General features: G+C 37.8%; 2 protein-coding genes across 9 annotated transcripts in view; one reads left to right on the forward strand and one right to left on the reverse strand.

Moving 5' to 3' along the window:
- Dh31-R (Diuretic hormone 31 Receptor) overlaps positions 1–17,764 on the forward strand; it is a 111,707-nt gene extending 93,943 nt beyond the window's left edge. For 5 of the 6 annotated variants that reach the window (XM_043412738.1, XM_043412741.1, XM_043412737.1 and 2 more), the window contains 9 exons: positions 6,880–6,986; positions 9,210–9,301; positions 9,440–9,566; positions 10,125–10,351; positions 13,173–13,343; positions 13,541–13,664; positions 14,118–14,159; positions 14,308–14,391; positions 16,077–17,764. In XM_043412738.1, coding sequence (XP_043268673.1) covers positions 6,880–6,986; positions 9,210–9,301; positions 9,440–9,566; positions 10,125–10,351; positions 13,173–13,343; positions 13,541–13,664; positions 14,118–14,159; positions 14,308–14,391; positions 16,077–16,286 — 1,184 coding nt within the window. In that variant the 3' untranslated portion in view covers positions 16,287–17,764. Of the gene's footprint in view, positions 1–6,879; positions 6,987–9,209; positions 9,302–9,439; positions 9,567–10,124; positions 10,352–13,172; positions 13,344–13,540; positions 13,665–14,117; positions 14,160–14,307; positions 14,392–16,057 lie in introns of all 6 variants that reach the window. The other variant, XM_043412743.1, reaches the window with a different exon arrangement.
- Positions 13,874–20,583, reverse strand: LOC122406919 (transmembrane protein 19). Of its 3 annotated transcripts, XM_043412754.1 has the most exons (7): positions 20,203–20,582; positions 20,005–20,115; positions 19,365–19,652; positions 19,084–19,188; positions 18,780–18,995; positions 18,543–18,699; positions 13,874–14,248 (listed from the first exon to the last, which is right to left on the reverse strand). In XM_043412754.1, the coding sequence occupies exons 1-6, from the start codon at positions 20,351–20,353 to the stop codon at positions 18,545–18,547; spliced, it is 1,026 nt and encodes a 341-aa protein (XP_043268689.1). In that variant the 5' UTR covers positions 20,354–20,582; the 3' UTR covers positions 13,874–14,248; positions 18,543–18,544. The 3 variants fall into 3 exon arrangements, with proteins under 3 accessions (XP_043268689.1, XP_043268690.1, XP_043268688.1); XM_043412755.1 differs by lacking the exon at positions 13,874–14,248 and having other exon boundaries at positions 17,199–18,699; positions 19,365–19,568; positions 20,203–20,583; XM_043412753.1 differs by lacking the exon at positions 13,874–14,248 and having other exon boundaries at positions 17,199–18,699.
- Between the last annotated feature and the right edge of the window lie 202 nt (positions 20,584–20,785).

Below are 20,785 nucleotides of genomic sequence, written 5' to 3' on the forward strand. Positions count from 1 at the left end.
TGTGGATCAAATTAACGGGGGAATATAAACAAGGATTATGGTCTTTCATAACTTGGAAAACATCGGAGAATCGAAGAATTATTTTGCTCTTGATGTGGGCGATCCGGGCGACATTTGCACTCATTCAATTACACGTTTTCTCTTACATTATCGGCGCTTTTGTCATCCAAATAACATGCAATCAGTTTCTGTTACTGTCTATGGCTTCGTCATTGATTTCCTCCTACTTCAGTTGATTAAATTTCTTGGCGACAAAATGCTCTCTCGAAATTGCCATCAACACACCAGTCGCTCTTATTATTTTCGTGCTAGTGCCGTTTCTGTTTAAGCACGAGATCCACTCGTGAGAAAACGTGTTTGTTGTTAATAAAGTCATTCGCTTGAACGTACGATTTCCATATACGGAACTGCGCATTCGTGTTAAAAGTTTTAACTCTACCGAGCGATTTGAAATCGTAGCGCGTTGAATAATGTCTCTATGCGTGATTCCCATCGGGATTGGGCGAGTTGTCGATCGCGAGGGAAGCTTTTCTCACCATAAAGATCATACGCGACAACAAATAAGCGGAAAGAAAAAGTGTGAGCCCGCGGAGGAGACAGGGTTGGAAAAGAAACTTTAAAGTGGTATTTCAATACCCAAGGAGAAACATTTCCCTGGTCGGGCGTCAAGATAAACCTCCTTCGCATTGTTTAGTCCCATGAGAGAAAACTCAAGTGGCCTCTGTTCCAGAATGGAGGCTTTTCTCTTGTGCTCGGAGCCACTGTTGTCATTGCGAAAACTCACGTCCCTTGCGGTGCATCTTATTACGAACTAAGGCGTTTTCGCTTGTGCTCGTCAGAGTCTCCGTGCTCATGATAATGATACCACGATGCCAGTACTATTTCATTCCCTACCGAATGAAAGGACGTAAATCCCATAATTCTCTATGCACGCCCTTATGAATTTCTTCCTTTGCATTACGAAGAGTCGATGTCTACAATATAACATTATAAGTACATTCGCTGAATATGGAATATTGCATTCCTCCGGTACTACCACCACTATAAATGCAAATGATGCATACTTTTTTATGCCATCACCATAAGTATGAAAGAAGAGAAACGATGATAACAGTAAGAGCGTAGATATCAGATGGAATAAGAAACCCCTCGAGAAAATTCATTGAAAAAAAAGATCAAAGTAATTTCAGGTCCCTGGCGAAACGGAACTGTACGAGTAATTTTACCACGTACGAAAGAGTTTCTATTCTTCAATGGAAGAGGTAGGGTAATATGGGGCAAAACGGACACAGTGTTCATTTTGCCCCATAAACTGAAATTTCATTTCCCAAAACTGAAATTTCATAAAATGCATAACATTTTTTTTTCGGTTCCAAATCATGTCCTGACCATAAATCATGGTAAATTGTTGAATTCCACGGTGACATCCCCCAAAAATTCAAGTTTCAGAACAAAATAGATCCCAAACTACTTTCTCACTGTCTATTTGCTTTTTTGACTTATTTTTAAAAACGACAATAGTAATCAAAGTACGAATAAGGAAAAAAGGTTTTTTATTCAATTATTACAAAACTCGCACTCATAGCTGACATCTTCGTCTTCAACACTTGTACACAAGGTGTGTGCCCATTTTTTGCATGTTACACACGGTAAATCCAATCTTCGGAGGACAACGAATGTAACCCTTTGCAAAAAATACAACAAACGTCTTCAAAAGACGAGGCTGTCTTGGTGAGCATTTTTTCTGTTTGCTAAACTGCTACACTTCGAAAAATGTCGATATTTCGATTTTTATGCCTCTTGGAGGCTGTGTCCGTTGTGCCCCGAAAAATATTTTTGAAAAAATTCTGGAAATTAGGGCCATGAATCAATGGTGGAACTCCGATATAGTGCGAATACGAAATATACCCCAGCACGATGGACCCAGAGTTGATTTTTTGCATTTCTCAAAAACATAACAGAAATGGGATATAAGATTTGACTCATTTTTTTTCATTTACATCCAAGGAGTGGAGCCCGAGTGGTTTCATTTCTTTTCCCATATTACCGAGTTGACATTCTATTAGGGAACAGTCGCTTAGAACGGCTGTATTTCAAAAAATGTCGGTTTTTCGATTTTTATGCCTCTACGGGGCCGTGTCCGTTTTGCCCCGAATTTTTTTTTTTTTTTTACGAAATTCGGGAAACAAGGACTGGGCATCAATTTTGAAACGCAAAAATAGTTGAAAGACCACATGCTCATCAATGAAACTTGCTTAAATCCTTAAGTGTCCATTTTGCTCCTATTACCCTATATTTTTAAACCGTAGATTTTTGGGGGCTGTTCTCTTTAATCAATAATTCAACTTCGCCTTCTAAATATAACGCGATACGTAGATTGGGAACAAAATTCGACCAATGGATTCTTGAAATTTTCGAATCTTCTTTTGATGAAATTCTTGTTAAACTTAATTATCCAGGTACGAAATAAAATGAATTGAAAGAAAAAACTTGAGAAATGTCACGAGTCTTATTGTTTACTATCGAGAAAAGTGTGGTCAAAAACGACAACTAGGACAGTAAACGAGATACGGTTGGAAGAAGCTAGAGAATGAAAAAGAAACGAATAAATCTTGAGAAGAAGTTTTCCTCGGTGTGTTGTACTGCTCCTCTCCGACAAATCTTGACTTTACTTATGTGCGCGCAGCGTACACGATTCTGTGTAAAGAACCCACACAAGCACATTTCTTTTCTCCGCTTTCCATATATTTATTCGACAATGATTGGAAGAAAAATCATAGATGGAAAAACGTTAGAGGTGCATTCGCTTCACATTAGAATATTTAGCCCGCACGAGCCACAATAAATCGGAACCCTTAAAGAAAATTAACTCTGTGAAATACACAGTTGAATGGATTGGTTTTCGGAATTGCTTCTGTTTCGAAACAAATAAATCATGCAATCTTACGCACAACCTACTCATCGGATATGTACATTTTTGAATACCGTCGAGGTATGCAAAAAGAGAGTGCGGCAAAGTTTCTCCGGCATACAGGAATATTACACCTTTTCCAAGTAAGTTTGCTTGACTTTCAGTCTAGACAATATACTCGCTCGTACAAATGCACACAACGCCTCAATCATTCAACAGGAGAAACAAAGAGAATTGGATGGAGAAAGTGAGAAAGGGCGGGGCGTATAGTATGCGGTACGAGATATTCCTTTTGCTCAAAGGATAAAGCACATTCGCTTGTTCGAGTGTGCAATTGCGAATTTGCAGGAAATTCGTGGGAGTTGAGGAAACAGCAAAAGCGTTTAGTGATCGATAATTATATCGTCATACGCGTTCCATTTCATTGATGAACTTATTGCTCTCGAAATGTCCACTCGATTGAAATATTATTGACTAAAGAACGGAAACCACCTACCATACCAAGCCGTTGTTTAAACGTTGATACGAGAAACAATTTCGGACATTTCAATTAAAACCGATCTACGCTCGTTTCAAATAACAAAGCTTCTCACCACTGAAGCTGCTTACTTACCGAGACCTCTTATATTTTTATGAGTTTCCGTGCAAATAAAATACGGAACGAGATTCTGCGATGATTATCAAAGAACAGGGGAACGAAAGATAATCGCTATTGTCAACGGATTTAAGAAAAATTTGCACAAAGTGCACCAGCTCAACTTCATGATTCAGCTAGCAGTGTTGTTCGATATTTTTTCTTTTTTTTTCAACCAACAGTGAGAGGCATGGTATAAGAGAAAAAAGAGATAAATCTTGTGTTATAAAAGAATATTTGGTTACGTTCGAAGCCGTGCGAATGCCTAAATTTAACCTGCTCGCGAGAAGCGCGTCAGATTAACGCTTCAGGTCAGGTCAGGAATATCGAAACGTTCTACTCCAAATATTTCGGGACGGTTACACCTACTGTCAATTTATTTGATTGAACTCTTGCGCCGCAGCAAGAACACGGTCATGGAAAAAATTTAGATCCAGCAACCTTTTAATTTTTTTTATAGTAATCTGAGTATAAAAATATACCACGCGGAAATTTGATTTGAGAATATGTGAGAAACACTTCTCGGAATCATCTGCCACATAGATATTTTTTTAAAATTGAATTTCATTGTAAACATGACAAAAGTTTAATGAATTTCTCGCTCGAATCAACTTCCCCTTGCCATGGAAAGGAACACGTAAATCTTTTCTCTCGATCGGTCAACGCTGCTGGGTAGCACTCGAAACCAGAAGGCAGAAGTGTATTTGTAGGTTAATAGCAACTCGTGCGGAAAGTAAGGATTAAACAAAAGTATTTTAACGCGCGCTCAATGAAGAGCATTGCTCCTGCAAGAAAATCTATCGAGGGTGCTAATGGGATAACTGTCTTGATGCTTTTCTCGACTCTCTCGCAGTATATTAAAGGACGAACGCCGACTTACACACCAACAGTAAGGTCGTCCTCCAATTTATTTCCAGATAGAACAGATTCAGCTTTACTCTCCACAAGGAAGAGATATTGCTTCGTCCGTCTTTGTTCAGCAATCTAACCAAACGTCTAATTGATTAATGAATTTTGGAAGGAAAACTTATCCGCTCGTACTAATTGATACGGACAAAGTTTATATTGTTCGATCTCGAAGAAGTTTTTACAAAAATCAGGAAAAGATTTAATGATGTTGTGGAATAACAAGCTTTCGAGTCATTATTTTTTGTGGAAAGCTGGAAATGGCATTCCCACTGGATCATCCGGTCGTGTTGTTTTCGTGGGGCTTGCGGAGTAGCTTGCGGAAGGTTCACCTCGACAAGTCGGTCGAGTGGAAAAAAGACTCGAGTTCGGACGGAGTGGAAAACACTGATGGTTCGACCCTTTAAACTGCCTACACTCACGAGGGAGGCAGGCTAGCCTTTCCTCTCGTTTCCTCCCTTACAACCTTCAACGTTTTAACCGTACAGCAAAGTATTGGATGGTTTTCTGCGAGCTGTTCTTCCCTTATTTGTAAGCGCACATAGGCTCAGGCTGAAAGCTTTCCCGAGCCATTCGTACTCTTATCCTGAAAATGTTCTTTTTTGATCGAAAGGCTTTCGCGCAGGTTGCTGGGATGAGATAGATTTGAGGGACTAAAGTATTTCGTAGGTAAAAGTTCGATCTCGTCCTTTCACGCGATCTCACTTCAGTTATATCTTTGGAATAAAGTCCCGACCTCTTGAGATCAATTCCACACACTTCGCATGTGTATCAGGCGATAGAACCGATCGCTCTTCACTCTCTGTTCTCCCCCCCCCCCGTTCCTCTTTCAACCTCGTCCATTATTAATAAAAATCCCCGGAGCCACGAAGATCGTTCTAAATATGATAAGTCTACTAAATTCTGATTGGAAAAGTTCCCCTCGTCGGTGTTGCAGAATCTACATTTTGTTGAAATATTGCCCAAGGTATAAGAAGAGTACAAATAAAACAAAGCTGAAGTCAAGACGCATTGTTTGATAAACGAGAAAAACTGAAATCGATTTTTGTGCTTTAAAATTAATACACAATCATTCTGAGAGGACGCGGGACCTCAGAGGAAGAAATAATTCACAATCAACTACTTTTCTCGTATCGACTCGTCATTACTTTTTTCAAATAACATCGACCATTTCCCTCCCGTATACAAGGGGAGGAAGAAGATTAGCTCGAAGAGTACGTTTTTATGTAAAATGGTTCGACAAAAAATGCATCGAAAGTTATTTTATGTTAATGAATATTCATATACAAAGGCTCTCGTCCCCGTGCCATTCGGAAAGAAACGCTCGCACCGGCGCAGGAAACACGACGGTGTAAATTCAGAGGTTTCGACTCTTAAATATTTATTTTGTGACGAGCCTGTCAATTTTCCCACGGGAGCCAACCGACAAAACTCTGTAGAACGGAGCCGGGGTCCATGCGAAGACTGCTGATTCATAAAATTCTTGCGTAATATCCAGCACGTTACGGCGTGGACCTGTTCAAATGGAACGTGCACTGGTCCATGGATTACCGTACCTTGGTGATGAGCCCTATCTAAATTCTGTTGACTCTTCATTTCCGTACAAAGCGTCGAATCGTTTCGCTCGAAAATTCCTCGACCGTTTTTATTTTTTCGCACAACATAAACAATACGGATTTCCGACTCAAAGTTGTCGCTTATTTTCGAAGGAATGACGTTCCCAGAGACTCTTCAGAATTGTATCACCGGACAAAGTATTCTTGACACTAATAGCACTGTGCACAGGGGAGGAGAGTACATTGGAAGTGAGAGTTGGATATTCGACAGAGTTCCGAAGCGTGACATTACAGCCTCAAGTAAATTTCTAGACTACGTGCACAGTTTATATATGCATAGATGAATTTCGCTCGGCCTCGTATAAGTCGGTACATAAAGGTGAGTTTGAGCAAGGGGACGAAAACGCGTACGGCATGCCTCGATTCTATATCGTAAGTGCACTTACAGGTTGACGTATGCCTGCACACGAGGTGCAGGAATACGGGAGACTATGAAGGGTGGTCGTCGGGGTACTTCCAATATTTATAAACTTGCGAGAATCTCCATCGTGTCGCGGAGAACGAGAGCTCGTGCTGGCCATTCTCTCGACAACTTCCACTCTTGCCGCAATCGATTTTCGGACCTTCCCGAGTCTTGATAAACCGGTTATTTGGTGCATACTAAACCAACCCGTCGATGATGTTGCATGCATCACCATAACATAATGCCCTTCGTTACTTTGTGCTCATGCAATGACCTTATCGCAAAAGGTCGATTCGGCGCAAAGCGATCAATCATGGAGAATCTACCGCTGTTATAAATAATGTGGAAGAATTTTTTCTCGGGGATAAAGATCGATTCATTGACGAATCTCTTTTCTGTATATTTACAGTGAGAGCGCACAAAATTTGCGAGCCTAACGGTACGTGGTTTCGTCATCCCGAATCACTCCAGATATGGAGCAACTACACGACTTGTGTCAACATCGAGGATCTCAACGTAAGTATATTTTTGTCTGGTAACCGATTCAATTAATTTTTAATATCAATTATTTGCCTGATGATAATTGAATTGAAAATTGACCTTGAAAATTCCATTAAAGAATTTTTTACTGGGAAAAAGGCACGTTGAAATGACACGATGCTTTTGATATGTGAGAATTTCGGATGGTAAAAGAGCCCGAAAAATTTGAGGTGAAACATGACGAATAAAGGAAGGACTCGGCTGTCGGCAATGAGAGTACAATAAAACTCAACCTAGTGTTGGAAACGAGAACGAGGAAAGTATTTTCCGATTCGAAGCGCCACAACTCTACCCCACTTCGTTCACACCCTCTTTGCAGTTTTTCTTTCTTTTATCCTTTTTCTCTTGCCAGATTTTCGTACATCGTTTCTCATTCGTCTCATATTGCTTTCGATTACACTTATCGAATCGAGATTTTCATTTCGGAGGAAGCTTGCAGCCTTTGCCACTCCGGTAATAGCTCGACGCTCTTATATCAACTCTATTTATTTCCTCGCAACTCAAGATCTTCATTGAACTGTATTAGCTATCTCTTTCGGTGAGATAATTTAATTAAGTCACAAAACGTTCAAACGCATTTCTACTACTCGTCATTGAAAATTACAAAACCTGCACATCTTCAAAGTTCCAATCTAATCAAATGGTGTTTGAAGGCTGAGTACGATGGGTGCTCAATGTCAGTAAGGATTACGATTGAAAGATAGTGTTAAAGACTTTTTGCTTAAAACTAATTTAAATTAATATTTTAACGAAGCTGGTCCAATAAATTTGCATGGCGAAAAGTACATTTCGTCATCCAAGTTTCCGCGAATCAGTCTTGTATTTCACGCAACTGTCAAAAGTGCTTCCAAAAGGTTCTAACTTCCTAATGACATTAATAATTTTTCCTGCGAATTCGAACGTGTCAGAGTTCCAACGTAGAAGCTAAATCCTCACAAAAAGTTGTGGATTTAAAGCTCCAAAAAAGTTATACATTCCAAGCATCCGAGAAGCCGCAGTCGGCAAAAAAGTCGTAAAACAAAATGTTACAAATGTCTTTCTAAAAATATGATGGATAACGCGTTTCAGCCCGTAATACTCTTTCAACATCGACTCGTTCAATTCATACGAACGTTTAAAAAATAATCTAATGTAAAGTATGAATGAAATGCCACGAAAAAACTGAGAATTTGCTGCACAAAGAACAAATGACATTTGACCTGAATGCGTGAAGTTATTTATTACAAAATATGTATGTTACAAGACGGCGAAGTTCTTTGAATCCTTTTCTATAATGCTATGTTGCCCCTCTGAATCTGACGCCACGTCACGCATATGCGAAGGATGCTTGTCCTCAGGGGATACCCATTCATAGTGTTCTCCTAGGTCGAGTGAATTACTTATCGATCGTACAGGTAGAGGAGTCTGAGGAATTTATACCAACGTCTATGCAAATGTATAAAGAAGTAACGCATATTAAATTTTATGCTCCGTAAGAGCGTATGTATAAACAAAGTTGAGAAAATACGAAAACATGCATGAATCTCTATAAAAATTTTCAGAATTTGAATACATTGGAATCCATATATTTATGAGGGTACGAAGATCAAGAGGTGTTGAAACTGTGATAAATTTATTGCGATGCTGATGACCCGAAGTTGGGTATAAGGTTATATTATATTATATAAAATATATTATATAAAATTTGGGTGTTTCTCGATGGCAGGTTGTCAAATGGACATCGGGCGATTCTCCATCGTGTCAAATACCGTTGACGACCATACAACGGCGCGGTATATCTATATTTTATGGGGATTTGACACGATGGAGAATCGCCCGATGTCCATTTGACACCCTGCTTTTCTCGATCAGGGTCTCGCCTCTGATTTATGAATTATTGGAGTTGTATAGGATATGAGTTTTCCTGCTCCACGCGCCACCGAAATGATCGAGTATAGGGGAAAGATGGGATGAATGCCTTGAAAAGTGGAATTTTCTGTTGCCAGGGTTTTTCATCTTCAATAGTTCAATTATGAAACTGGAATATTTTAATAAATGAAAAGTCTACGAGATGGATTTACAAATATATGTTGACTCGAAGTTTACTGAAGATTTTCTCGACTGAAAAAGGAAATGCCAATTTTACAAGGAAACCCTAGAATGCTGTGTGCTCGACAACAATATTTTCATTTTACAGTAAAATAAATGGTTTACTTTCAGTGGCAGCAGCAAGTAAACACGATCTACGAAGTTGGCTACACGATTTCCCTCATAGCACTTCTAGTGTCTCTGGGAATTCTTACGTACTTCCGGTGAGATTTTTTTTCTCATTTATGACGTAAAATTGTTCACAAGCAAATTTGTGAGTGCGACGCACTGAGTATAACATTTGCACTTTTCTTACTCCAAGAGAAGATGAACGTGAAAATTTGATGGGTTTCTGTTCCCAGTTCTCTCCGATGTGCCCGGATCACTCTGCACATGAATCTGTTCGCTTCCTTTGCAATAAACAATGCATTGTGGCTTATCTGGTACGGAACGGTTGCCTCAAATGCCGATTTACTTCCGGATAATGGGGTAAGTTCAGCAATGTTAAAACTCTTTTCTCAGGCAGAGCAGAAGATATAATATAAAAATACAAAAGGCACTTTCAGCCCATACTTTACATGTTTCTCCAGAATTTTTGTAACACTTTCACTATCGCTCGATTCAGCCATTTTTCCAATTTTTTCAGCGAGTCAGATCTTTTGATTTTACCTCCAGAAATAGAGATCACGATAATTTGAAAACTCTGAGTTCAACTATCAATATGACGAGCAGCAACGCGATACAATTTTAAACGTATTTTATTTGCGATTTTTTTCTCGTGCATTCCAATCGTCCATTAACGAAGTACAATAATTTCACCAAAGTTTTATCGTAACGCATTTACAGAACGAGTTTTTGTTACTGGGTAACCAGTTGTCAGACAAGAATTTTGCTTTCAATCAAAGCGAGTGTTCACATTTCGATACGAAGCGTGAAGTATTCGAATCACAAAATTTTAAAACCGTTTTTTCTGGCTCATCATACGGAATAATTTATAGCGATAAGCTTCTGAACTGGACTTGCTGACGTGAACTTTTTTCGTTGCAGATTCCCTGTCGAATGTTGCATGTTGTTCTACACTATTTTCTACTGACAAATTACGCTTGGATGCTGTGCGAGGGTTTTTATCTTCACATGCTTCTCGTTTGCGCATTTACGAGCGAACAAAACTTAGTAAAATGGCTTATGGGCGTTGGGTGGTTAACGCCGGCTATATTCGTACTGATTTATGCCATACTTAGAACAGTCAGCGATGATCCAGCTGACAACTCGCAGTAAGTCTTCCTCATCGCTTTCAATTGTTGATAAAACATTGCCTTTTTTCTCCGGATCTGAGACGCGAAATGATGTGCGAGGATGTTTTAATAAAATGCTCGAAATTATCCGGTGAGAATATTTTTCAAATACGGACTATTTTCATTCAAGTAGTTCATGCACGAAACGATTTTCTTAAGAAATCTCGAAATTTACACAGAGTTTCAATGTTTCAATGGGTAGTCGACTGACTCGCATATCAAATTTTAAAGGGTTCGTCTTATTGGTTATTGCGATAAACGTGTTTAAATATAATGAGAAATACACATAACAGAAAAATACACAAAAATACAATAACAATGAAGTATATAACGAAGATCTGGGCAAAATTCTAGACGATTATCTTACTAGTAATTAAGATGTATTACGTTAAAGATTGAACGAAATTGGTAAAATGAGTACTCGTATAACCTCACATTTGCTTATTTCGGTATTCTGTTTCTTCTCGGCTTGGGCCATGCCTGTATCTATTTCCCTTTGCGCTCTCTAATGCGAATTTATATATAAAAAAGTACAGTATTTTCGTCAGGGACGAATGAAATTTCAAGTTTAGTCAATGATGGATCCCCGATTAATTAATGGCTCGTAATTTCATTCGCCGGAAGATAAATTGAAAAAAAATTACGTACGATTTCGAATTAATAACTCTGACATTAATTTAAAGTGATTATATCTTTAATTAGGGAGTAAAAAAAGATCCAATTTAAACACCCATAAAATACGATCCTTCGGGCATGCGATCTACCTTAAATTTGCGAATAGTTATGAATATCTTTCAAATTATAATAACGAAGAGAGTTACACAAATTTTTTATTCATCATGTGCACATTTACGAGAGTTAGGCTTACTCGAATATCGCGCAGACCATTCGGCTCTCATTAGCAAAAGTAATCAGTCAAACTGAACAAAAACGTAGAGGAATTTAATTAGTACTAGGAAAAAGTATATGTGAGAAACTTGATAATGCTGCATAGAGGTTGGGTGGATGCTCATTACGAATGTAACAGTGCTCGGTGTGCTTCGGTCCGAATTAATGGTGACCACATTCTCCAATTTCTTTCGACCCAACGTTCCCTGTATACTCTGTACACGGATAGCCGCTGAAACAAAGCGAGATGATGGACAGCTCTATAACTGACTCGTTCCCTTTAGTATTGGGTTCTCAATAGTTTGAAAGATTAAATTTATTTTGATGACTCTACTACGGGTTTCTATATAAAAAACATTAAAATTCACAGTGGATGACAGTCGACTTATTGCATCTAACGTAATAAACATTCCATCGAGTCCATTTTTTTAAGCGCCATTGACAGAAGCACTTTACGAAAATACCAAAAAATATCTATCTTTCGAAATTTGTCACGTTCCAGTGAAATACATCCATTATCTAACGTGCGAAAGGATGAGATGTATAATGCTTGAATAATATCAAGCATCGACATTTGTTGAGGACAAGCATTGTCCGATAAATCACGGACAACGTCGAGATTAATTCAGCGACTGCACAATTCAACGCACGAAACAACCCTCGAGCCAAAATTATCAAGGTTGTCGCGGCCTCTCTCTCTCTCTCTCTCTTCTCTATCCATTTATCCACCCATCTCCTTCTCCCTCGTCTGCAGCGAGACGCAAGCAGGGCAGTTGTTGTATTATTGAGTATCAGGAGGGCTCAGAAATGTGAGATACTAAATTTCTCGAGCATCGATTTCTGCACAGATAAGTTGTCGACCACGGAGTAAAGCATGTTACGTCGCTGAAGGACTCTCTTGTTGAGTATCTAAACCGCGCGTATACAAATAATTACATCAATGTTCCCTCTCTCTGCATTATCCTGTACGAAATGCAATATCCGAGTCCGTGGTTAAGCTTACAACAGTATTTTAGTGTACGTCTTTTGCTAGAGTACACAAAATCGTTTAAGGTAACTTCTGTACTGCACGCTAGTCAAATGAGTGCTAAATTTTCAAAACACTTTAGACCAAGTTCAACGTACCGATTAAATTTATCGTTAATAGATATGCATTAGAGTATATTTTATTAACGTGAAAAAGTATTAAAAATGATAGTTTTGCAAAACCGTTATAACTGTTCAATGCAAATTTCCATGATGACACATTTTCACAGGTATTTTTCAAATAATTATCTGTATTTTTTAAACGATTTTATTGCACCAGGTCTCACTTTGTACTTCAACTGATCCTCTACGAATTCACCACGTAGATTTTTCTTTAAATTCATTTCTTCAGAAATTATTAATGAAAGTGTTTTTTTGCTTAATAAACAATTAGCTGCAACGGTGAAACGATTAAGTTAAAAAAAAACTACATGGTGGATAAGTAAAGGGTCAGTTAGGGAACAAAATGAGACTTGTTGCAATAAAATCAGTCAGAAAACGGAGATAATTCTTTGAAAAATACCAGTGAAAATGTGTCATCGTGGAAATTTGCATTTATCAGTTGATAGTTTCGCAAAACTATCGTTTTTAATATTTTTAATCGGTACATTAAACTTGGCCTAAAAGCCTAAAAGCGTTTTGAAAATTTAGCACTCATTTGACTAGCATGCAGTACAGTAATTACCTTAAATCAACAATTACACTATGAATCCTCCGTAGTCGTCGTATCTGCGATGAATAAGTCCAAATTTGCATTCGCGCGTGAAAAAAAAATGATTCGAGGAAAAGCCTCAACTGAAATCTCTGCAGCGTACAACGGTTCAGAGCTGCAGGTTTCTCGTTCGTCATAAAGACCCACGTCATTCATTCTGTCTATTACCAACAGGTGCTGGATTGACGAGGGTAATTACAAGTACGTCTTGGTCTTGCCTGTTGGTGTATCGACCCTACTCAACCTCATGTTTCTCTGTAATATCGTACGTGTACTGCTTACTAAATTACGAGCTGGTCCTGCTATTGGGACTCGACCTTCGCGCTCAATGCTCCAAGCTTTTCGGTAAATATTTCACACTCGAACAAATTTTGTTTTTTCATTCTGCACTTTTATTTCATTCATTCGACCAATGATAAAGACTCATTCTGTTTTCAACTCCTTCCACATTCTCCATCATATTAATTAAATTATGCTCTTCGCTCGGTACATTAAAATTCATTTGGAACTGAGCTCTGAAAAAAAAAAAAAAAACATTACAGAGCCACATTACTCCTGGTCCCACTGCTCGGTCTCCACTACTTGGTTATTCCCTTTCGACCACCAAAAGGTCATCCCTGGGAAAGGGGATACGAAATTATTTCCGCTATTACGGCTTCCTTTCAAGTAAGTGTAGTCACCTTTTTAGAGAATGAAACTTTAACGAGCACCTTTTACCAGTTAAAAAGCAATGTTTCCTTTTTACTTTGGCACATTGGTCGTGACACTTGGGATTCTCGAGTTTCTGTGCTCCACAGGACACAGTTTATTTTTTTTTACTTCCACACAGACATTTTCTGGCTTTTGTTGTTTGAATCCCCTTTTCAAAGTTAAGCCACAACGTGACAAAGTGGATTCAAGTTACGATCTGACGAGAGAGCTAATTACAAAAAATTCCAATCGATCGTCCGACGAATTTGAAAAATAAGAGAGAAAAACTCCGTCGCAATGATACGTCAAGTTTGGCAAAAAAAATAACAATTTTTTGATGTCACATCATGTACGACGCTAATGCGTGTCCGTTAAATTGGCCACATTCATGTTAATTAATGTTTGTTTTTCTCTTCTTTCCCTTTAAAGGGCCTCTGCGTCGCGATCCTCTTCTGTTTTTGCAACGGCGAGGTAAACCATAATAATAAATCAGTGTTTTGTAGATTTATAACCTCCGTTATTGTTCCTTAACACTATCGGTGAGGTAATGCACGAGCTCCCTGTAACAGGATAATTAATTTCCGATTTGATAATTCATCATTTTGTGGTGGGAATTCAGGTAATAGCGCAGTTCAAACGAAAATGGGAAGGTACGGCATTCATGAGAAAACGAGCGAATTCGTGCACGGCAACAACGGTCTCGGTAAGGCAAACTTTAATGCCGTTGCATGATACTTCATCCTCAATCGCTGTTAGACAAGCTTTTACCGCGTCCTAATTTATGATGTTCGTCTCTCTCTCTCTTTTTTTTTTATATTCAGTTGTCGTCTTTTTGTATAGAGATTTTTGCCGTCTAGAAGAAAGCCAGCGTGCCTGACAAATTGTTTAATATTATCGAGTGAGCGGGTTGAAATCTGATTAATTATTATTCTCAATGTAAATTTGATCATTTTTCTTGAATAAGAACCTTTCGATTTAAACTGAAAATGGTAACATTTGCGAGATCTACTCGTGAGAGCTTTCTCATTATCATTCCAATTTTTACGACATAAAAATGATCATTTTCATTAAGTTTTCGATGTTTTAAGATGTAATTCGACATATCGAACATGAAAAGAATGGCAATAAAAATGTAATGAAAATTATACATCGAAGTCACGTGTCATTTCAAGACCACGCTTCATAAAAAGTCATCTCCTATTTTACAGGAATCGAATTTATATCGTAGATATATTTCGCAATGAAAATCCCATTCCCATTTTTTCAAAATTAGATAATGAATTCCCGATGCGTTTATATCATCTTCCTTTTTGTGACTGCACGAGATTCGTCAATGGTGCGATGCGGACTGACCTCTTGATGCACTAACGTTTGCCCCGTATATATATATATATTTATACATATATATATATTCATATATGTATCGTAGTTACGATAATTAGTAAATGAACACAAAAATAGTGCGAGCGAAATTAACCAGGTGTTTCGACTCAGTTTAAAATACTTTACGTTCAAAATCGGGTTTCTAATTGAAAGCCCGACTCTTTTTTTTGTAAAGACACACATGGCTCTTTAGGATCGTAGATTAGACTGTATTTTTTACATTTTGAAATCGTAGTGAATGAAAAAACGCATAAAACCAAGTCCGAGCGATCGAAGAATGCCAACTGACTTTGAACGAGTCACACAAAAATATTCGTTCGTTATGACTCTTCTGTTAAAGCAGTATTACTACCGATTGATCGGTCAAGTGGGAAAAACTGTTCCTGCTTCACACGTAACGATATATTCAGCGTGGTAGCTCATTTTACGAGCTTTGCTCCAGACATTGAGAGACAAGAGAGAATGATCGAATATTGTCTTACGATTAGATATCACTGTTAATGATGAAGCCATCCATTTAATTGCGTTAATTGTATATCGGAAAGACATTGTACGTGGATTGATTTTTTGCAATTTTTTTCAAATTAAATTCAAATTCAATATTTTTAACAAGAAACTTCAAGTGGAGCAGTGTTTTTTCTTTAACCACTATTTATATCATATTGAATAGAAAGTTGAAGAATTAACAGTTTTACTAATTGATAGCAATCTCTCAAGTTTTTACAAACAATGCAAACAAGACGTTTTTTTCTTCTCTCTCTCTCTCTCTTTGATCGATTTTGCATATGCATTAAGAAAAAACACGAGGAATCATTTTTCAATAATACATCATCCTATGAGGTCTGTTGCAACAAAAGAGTCGGGCCGTAAAGAAAAAAAAATGTTCGGAAAGTATCCCGGGAAATGGAAAAACAAGGCTGAATCGTCCGTATCGTGCCAGTGACAACGCCTGAGTCGAATCCATTGTTGGGTGTTGACTGTTGCAGTTTGTCCGATCGACCGCAGGTCCGTTACCGGGAGAGGAAAAGGTGTGACTATCAAAAGGCGGCACCGATCGATGAAAAGGAGGAAAAATTGATGGCTAATTCATCGCCGACCGGCTCGGCTTATGTGGGATTCCGTAGGGGCAGTAATAACGGCTTAAGCAGTACACGGGTGCTCATCAGACGCAACGAATCGGCTGATGACTTCAATCAGTATCAAAGCCAGTGCTGATAACGGTGACACGGAAAATCAGGATCTAATAATTTCTCGATATTCCTCATCGGTCGCACTCAATAAAGAGTCTTCGTTCATCGATTTCTGAAATTTTGATAGAATTGTCATTCCGCTCGATAAAATACACAATTGACGTAAATAATTATTGGATACGAAAATCAAATGTATAAATGAAGAATCGAAACTTTTCGAAGAAAACTGTAATCGATTACATCGACGTTTGTTTAAAAAATTGATGCAAGCTTTGATCTCGAAAGTGCTGGCGTAAATGGTTTGCTAAAGGCAGCAAATTGACATAAAATTTAAAAGATTCAACTATTTTTCTCCGCGACAACAATTATGATCTAGCATGGTTATGCATCGGAGCGGAATAATCTTTAAAATGATTTTTTTTGCACAAAATGGTACTAGTCGTTGCCTATATCAGTTAATGTAGTAACACTGAATGTCCTAATATGTAAGTGTGTATATAAATGTATCAAAATGTAAATTAGGAATTGTCTGATGGTAAATTTGTATAAAACAAAACCACGGGAAAAAATAACTGTCCTGCCTCGATTTTTCCCAGATGTATATATACGGGCATTAATGCTAGAACTACTAACTCATATAAATTGAAAAATGGTCAGAAATATCACGAGGCAGTCGTAGCTTTACGTAAAAAATGAGACACTCCTTAACTTGATCAATTAGTTGCACATTGGCATGACAATATTATAGTGTTTGATACTCTTATCTGTTAAATTGAGAAAAAAAATAAAAATTTCTAACTATATCTGTCCGTCTATACAGATGACTGCTTTCGACCCCGAAATCAGTGATTAGATTTCAATGTTTCTTTCACGAAAAGAAATTGGATATTGAAAAATAAAAACAGGAAAGCTAACGGCTGCAGCAAAAACACAAATGTTTGAGAAATTAGAATTTTTATTTTAAATCTCAACAGGCATTACCATTGTTCAACAAGAAAAAAACTGGCATCACATTCATAGACACTGTTTACGTACGTTGAACCGGTTGAAAAAAATGTACTGCTTCATTGACGATTCATTTCGGCCCGATGTTAAAGGTGCTAAGTTCTAAAATACAAATTGTTCTTTTGTTACGGAAAGACAAAATAATTCATGGTGAAATTTCGGAGACTACGCAAACTGTAAAATAATTCCATTAAAAAACCATCAGACGAATAATCAACGAATTATTTCTAAAAAACAATTGAACGTACCCGTCTGTGAATGTGTCAAAGTAGTCAAAACTTAACAAACAATATCCCAGTGTACTTACGATGAAAGAATAAAAAATATACTGTAAGAAATTATTTTAAATATGAGTATTTTGTGAGATTTTGTAAATACGTGCGAAATATTAAAATGTACAAAACGTGTATCAAGCTGTATGCGTAAATGGAAATAATATGTTATGTATTTACTTCGGAAAAAGGAGGAAAAATAAATCTTCAAGTATATTTGATGCAAGTGATGAAAAAAACTTTGGTCAATGTTTTCTCTAATTCGACTGAGTGCTTATTAAGAGATGGAGTTCTTCAGGATTATTTTCCATATGTGTGTTAAAACCGAACAGCCGAAAATTTCATGAATATTAGCAGTGTTCAAAGATCCTCTCTTTACTCTACTTTACTATGAATGATCGAGAAATTTTCTTCACGGCGGACTGTCGTCTCTACCTTACCAAATACAGAACTCCCAGAAATCATTTTTGTTATGAATAGTGCACTCGACCAAAAACGTCATTTCCTGCAAATAAGCTTTTTGCGAATTCAATAGGAAACCCTTGAAACACCGCCTGGAACAGCTGATCGCGACATTATCGCCGATCATGCATTTTCATCCTTGACCATGATACTCAACTCGGCTGGAGTCGAGAACTGGATGCAATATATTTTCAATTTTTTTCAGATCCAGATTTGAATAAATGAGTCGAAAGTTCGTGGATACAATAAAGAAAAATGGTTTCAATAGTTGAGAAAATTGTAGAACTTTTCATGCCGTTTCTTCAACCGGAGTGCTCTGAATTCGAGTTTGAAAACTAGTTCCAGAACATATTGACATCAATAAATTAAAAACTTATTATTTTTACTAATGTATGCATATAAATTTAATACTAGTCATTCGAACAAATTTATAAAAATCTTAGAAATTCTCCTTAAATATTAAGGTAATATCGACAATATATCCGTTATTCGAAACATATTACGCGATATAAGTGAATATTTAAAAACACTAATAACTTCACCTTCAAGGCCAAATAATATTGGCTATCCTCGGCAGCGTCAGAGCGATGACAATGCTGGACAAAAGATTAACACTATGATTGTCTAATATTTGTCTACCACAAATATGTTTAACTCCTTTTCCTGGATGCTCGACGACTTTTCCAGCTTCATTGAGTCCTGTATCAATAGTAATTTTATTTGCAACTATATGTCGAATTTGGTTATTCAAAAGAAATGTACAGAGCTTCATGGATTACCTGAGTATTGGAAGGTAGCACCTAAAACAGAATCGAAAAGACTCCCGAATAATCCAGCGAATCCACCAATCATAATTATCGGCCATTGTGGTGCAGCTGTTTGTAAAATGACTGAATCTACGGTGTACAAAACTGTGAGATAGTGCGAAAGGCCTATCACGATCCCGCCCAACAGTGACAAGATGAGGCCGACCCAGGAAACACCACCGTTAGTTCCTTGAAAAAGAGCGTTGAGCCTCTAATTATTTTTCTCCAACACGAACAATCGTGATCGTAGGTATTCAGAATTCATGTAGTTTTATACCTCGTGGTACTCTCTTTCGTGTTGTAATCAGAAAAGGATCCGAGTCGCCGATGACAGTGCCAAATTCCGAGGCCCATGTATCACCATTACAGCAGGCCAGAGCACCTATAAATTCGGAATTTAAAAAATTTAGTATCGTGGTCAGGCTCTTCCTTGACTGGAAAAAAATAACTTTTTTCTTTAGTCCAAGAAAATTTCGAATGACGTTCCCGACGGTTTCAACTAAAGTAAATATTGGGAACGAAGAGGTTCGATTTCTTCATTCACAACTAAGAAATTACCCAATATTCCAATGGACAGCCATGAGCTCCGGTAATCTTTATAAAAGTCGATAGGACGTTCGCCGCATCCAACATCCAATAAATACAGCAAAGCCAATTGAGAAGCCATTCCTCCGTTACACAAAACTTGTATCCAATTCCTTTGTCCTCCTTCTTTGTAGTCGGCATCCAGATTTCTTTTTCTTTCAGCACGAAATTTGGTAGCTAAAGATGAACTTATGAAGAATACGCCGACGCAAGCGAGATGAGCGAAACTTGTCAGAGTCAGAATGAATCCCATGAACAGCGCTAAATTCGAATTCAATATTGTTAGTCACAAAAAGAGAAAGTTTACTGGCGATGTTATAGTCTAAGTAGCGCTCTATATTCTCAAAGGACTGTTAATTTTATTGGAAATGATATAGTACAAACAGCACAGGTGCAAAGGCATTTGCTAAGCACAGGAACCTTTTCAGTCGCGATACTTGTTAATAATTTTTTATTGACAATTTTTCAATTAATTCATGCAAATATGCAAAGATACATTTCAGTTTTGTTGAAAACACTTTTATATAAATAAGAGTCGTGATTTTCAAGAACATGTCAAGAGTAATTAAAGGTCAGAATCAACGGTGTAATTCTTATAAAAATAATGACAAACCTAGTATGGCACCACTGAGATCAACGCTGCGTCTTCTCAAGCCCCAGAGAAAAAACAATATTGGTATGATAACTGCGGCGAGCCATCTCCACGGTGAAATCACAGAATAACCTGTTTAGGTGAAATCAGAAAGATAATAATCATTCTATAAGCAAATTACTAATTTAGAGGATTATGGAAAGCATAAGGAAAACTGACCTTCCGCGTGGTAGTCGGAATCGGGCGACAAAATAGAATAAACAACGTTAACGATCCAAAATAACATAGACACGGGAATGGCGAATGCACTGAGCAAAACCGGCAATAAAACATGAGATGTACCAGTGTCATTATCAGCATGAGACACCATTTTTTATTTTTCTCTTCAAGATTCGTCAATCGTCTCTTGCCCGACTATGCCTCCATGTGAAAACAAGTCGTAAAACTTTCACCGGCTCTGTTTGGTGTGATTCTCCTGCACTCACGAACGCATGTTATCGAATCCCAACTATTAGATTTCAAATGATCAGAATTCGAGTACGCGTATACCGGTGGCGTAAAAATCCACAAAACGACACAACCACTTGTGCATGTTGATATCCAGCATGGCACGTGACAGTACACTCAGTTTCCTTGGTTTCCTTCAAGAGATATAGAAGAATACCGAAGAGAACCGGCACGTTGTTGACGCGCGCAGCGTCGCTGCTTAGTACATGCTTCGAACAACACACGGCGCTCTGATGCAGCCGGTAAACGTAGTAGAAGCAGTTTGAGCAGGTTTGAGCTTGCCGACACTAGACTC

Source organism: Venturia canescens, chromosome 2 (genome assembly GCF_019457755.1).
Source record: "Venturia canescens isolate UGA chromosome 2, ASM1945775v1, whole genome shotgun sequence".
Taxonomy (NCBI): Eukaryota; Metazoa; Arthropoda; class Insecta; order Hymenoptera; family Ichneumonidae; genus Venturia; species Venturia canescens.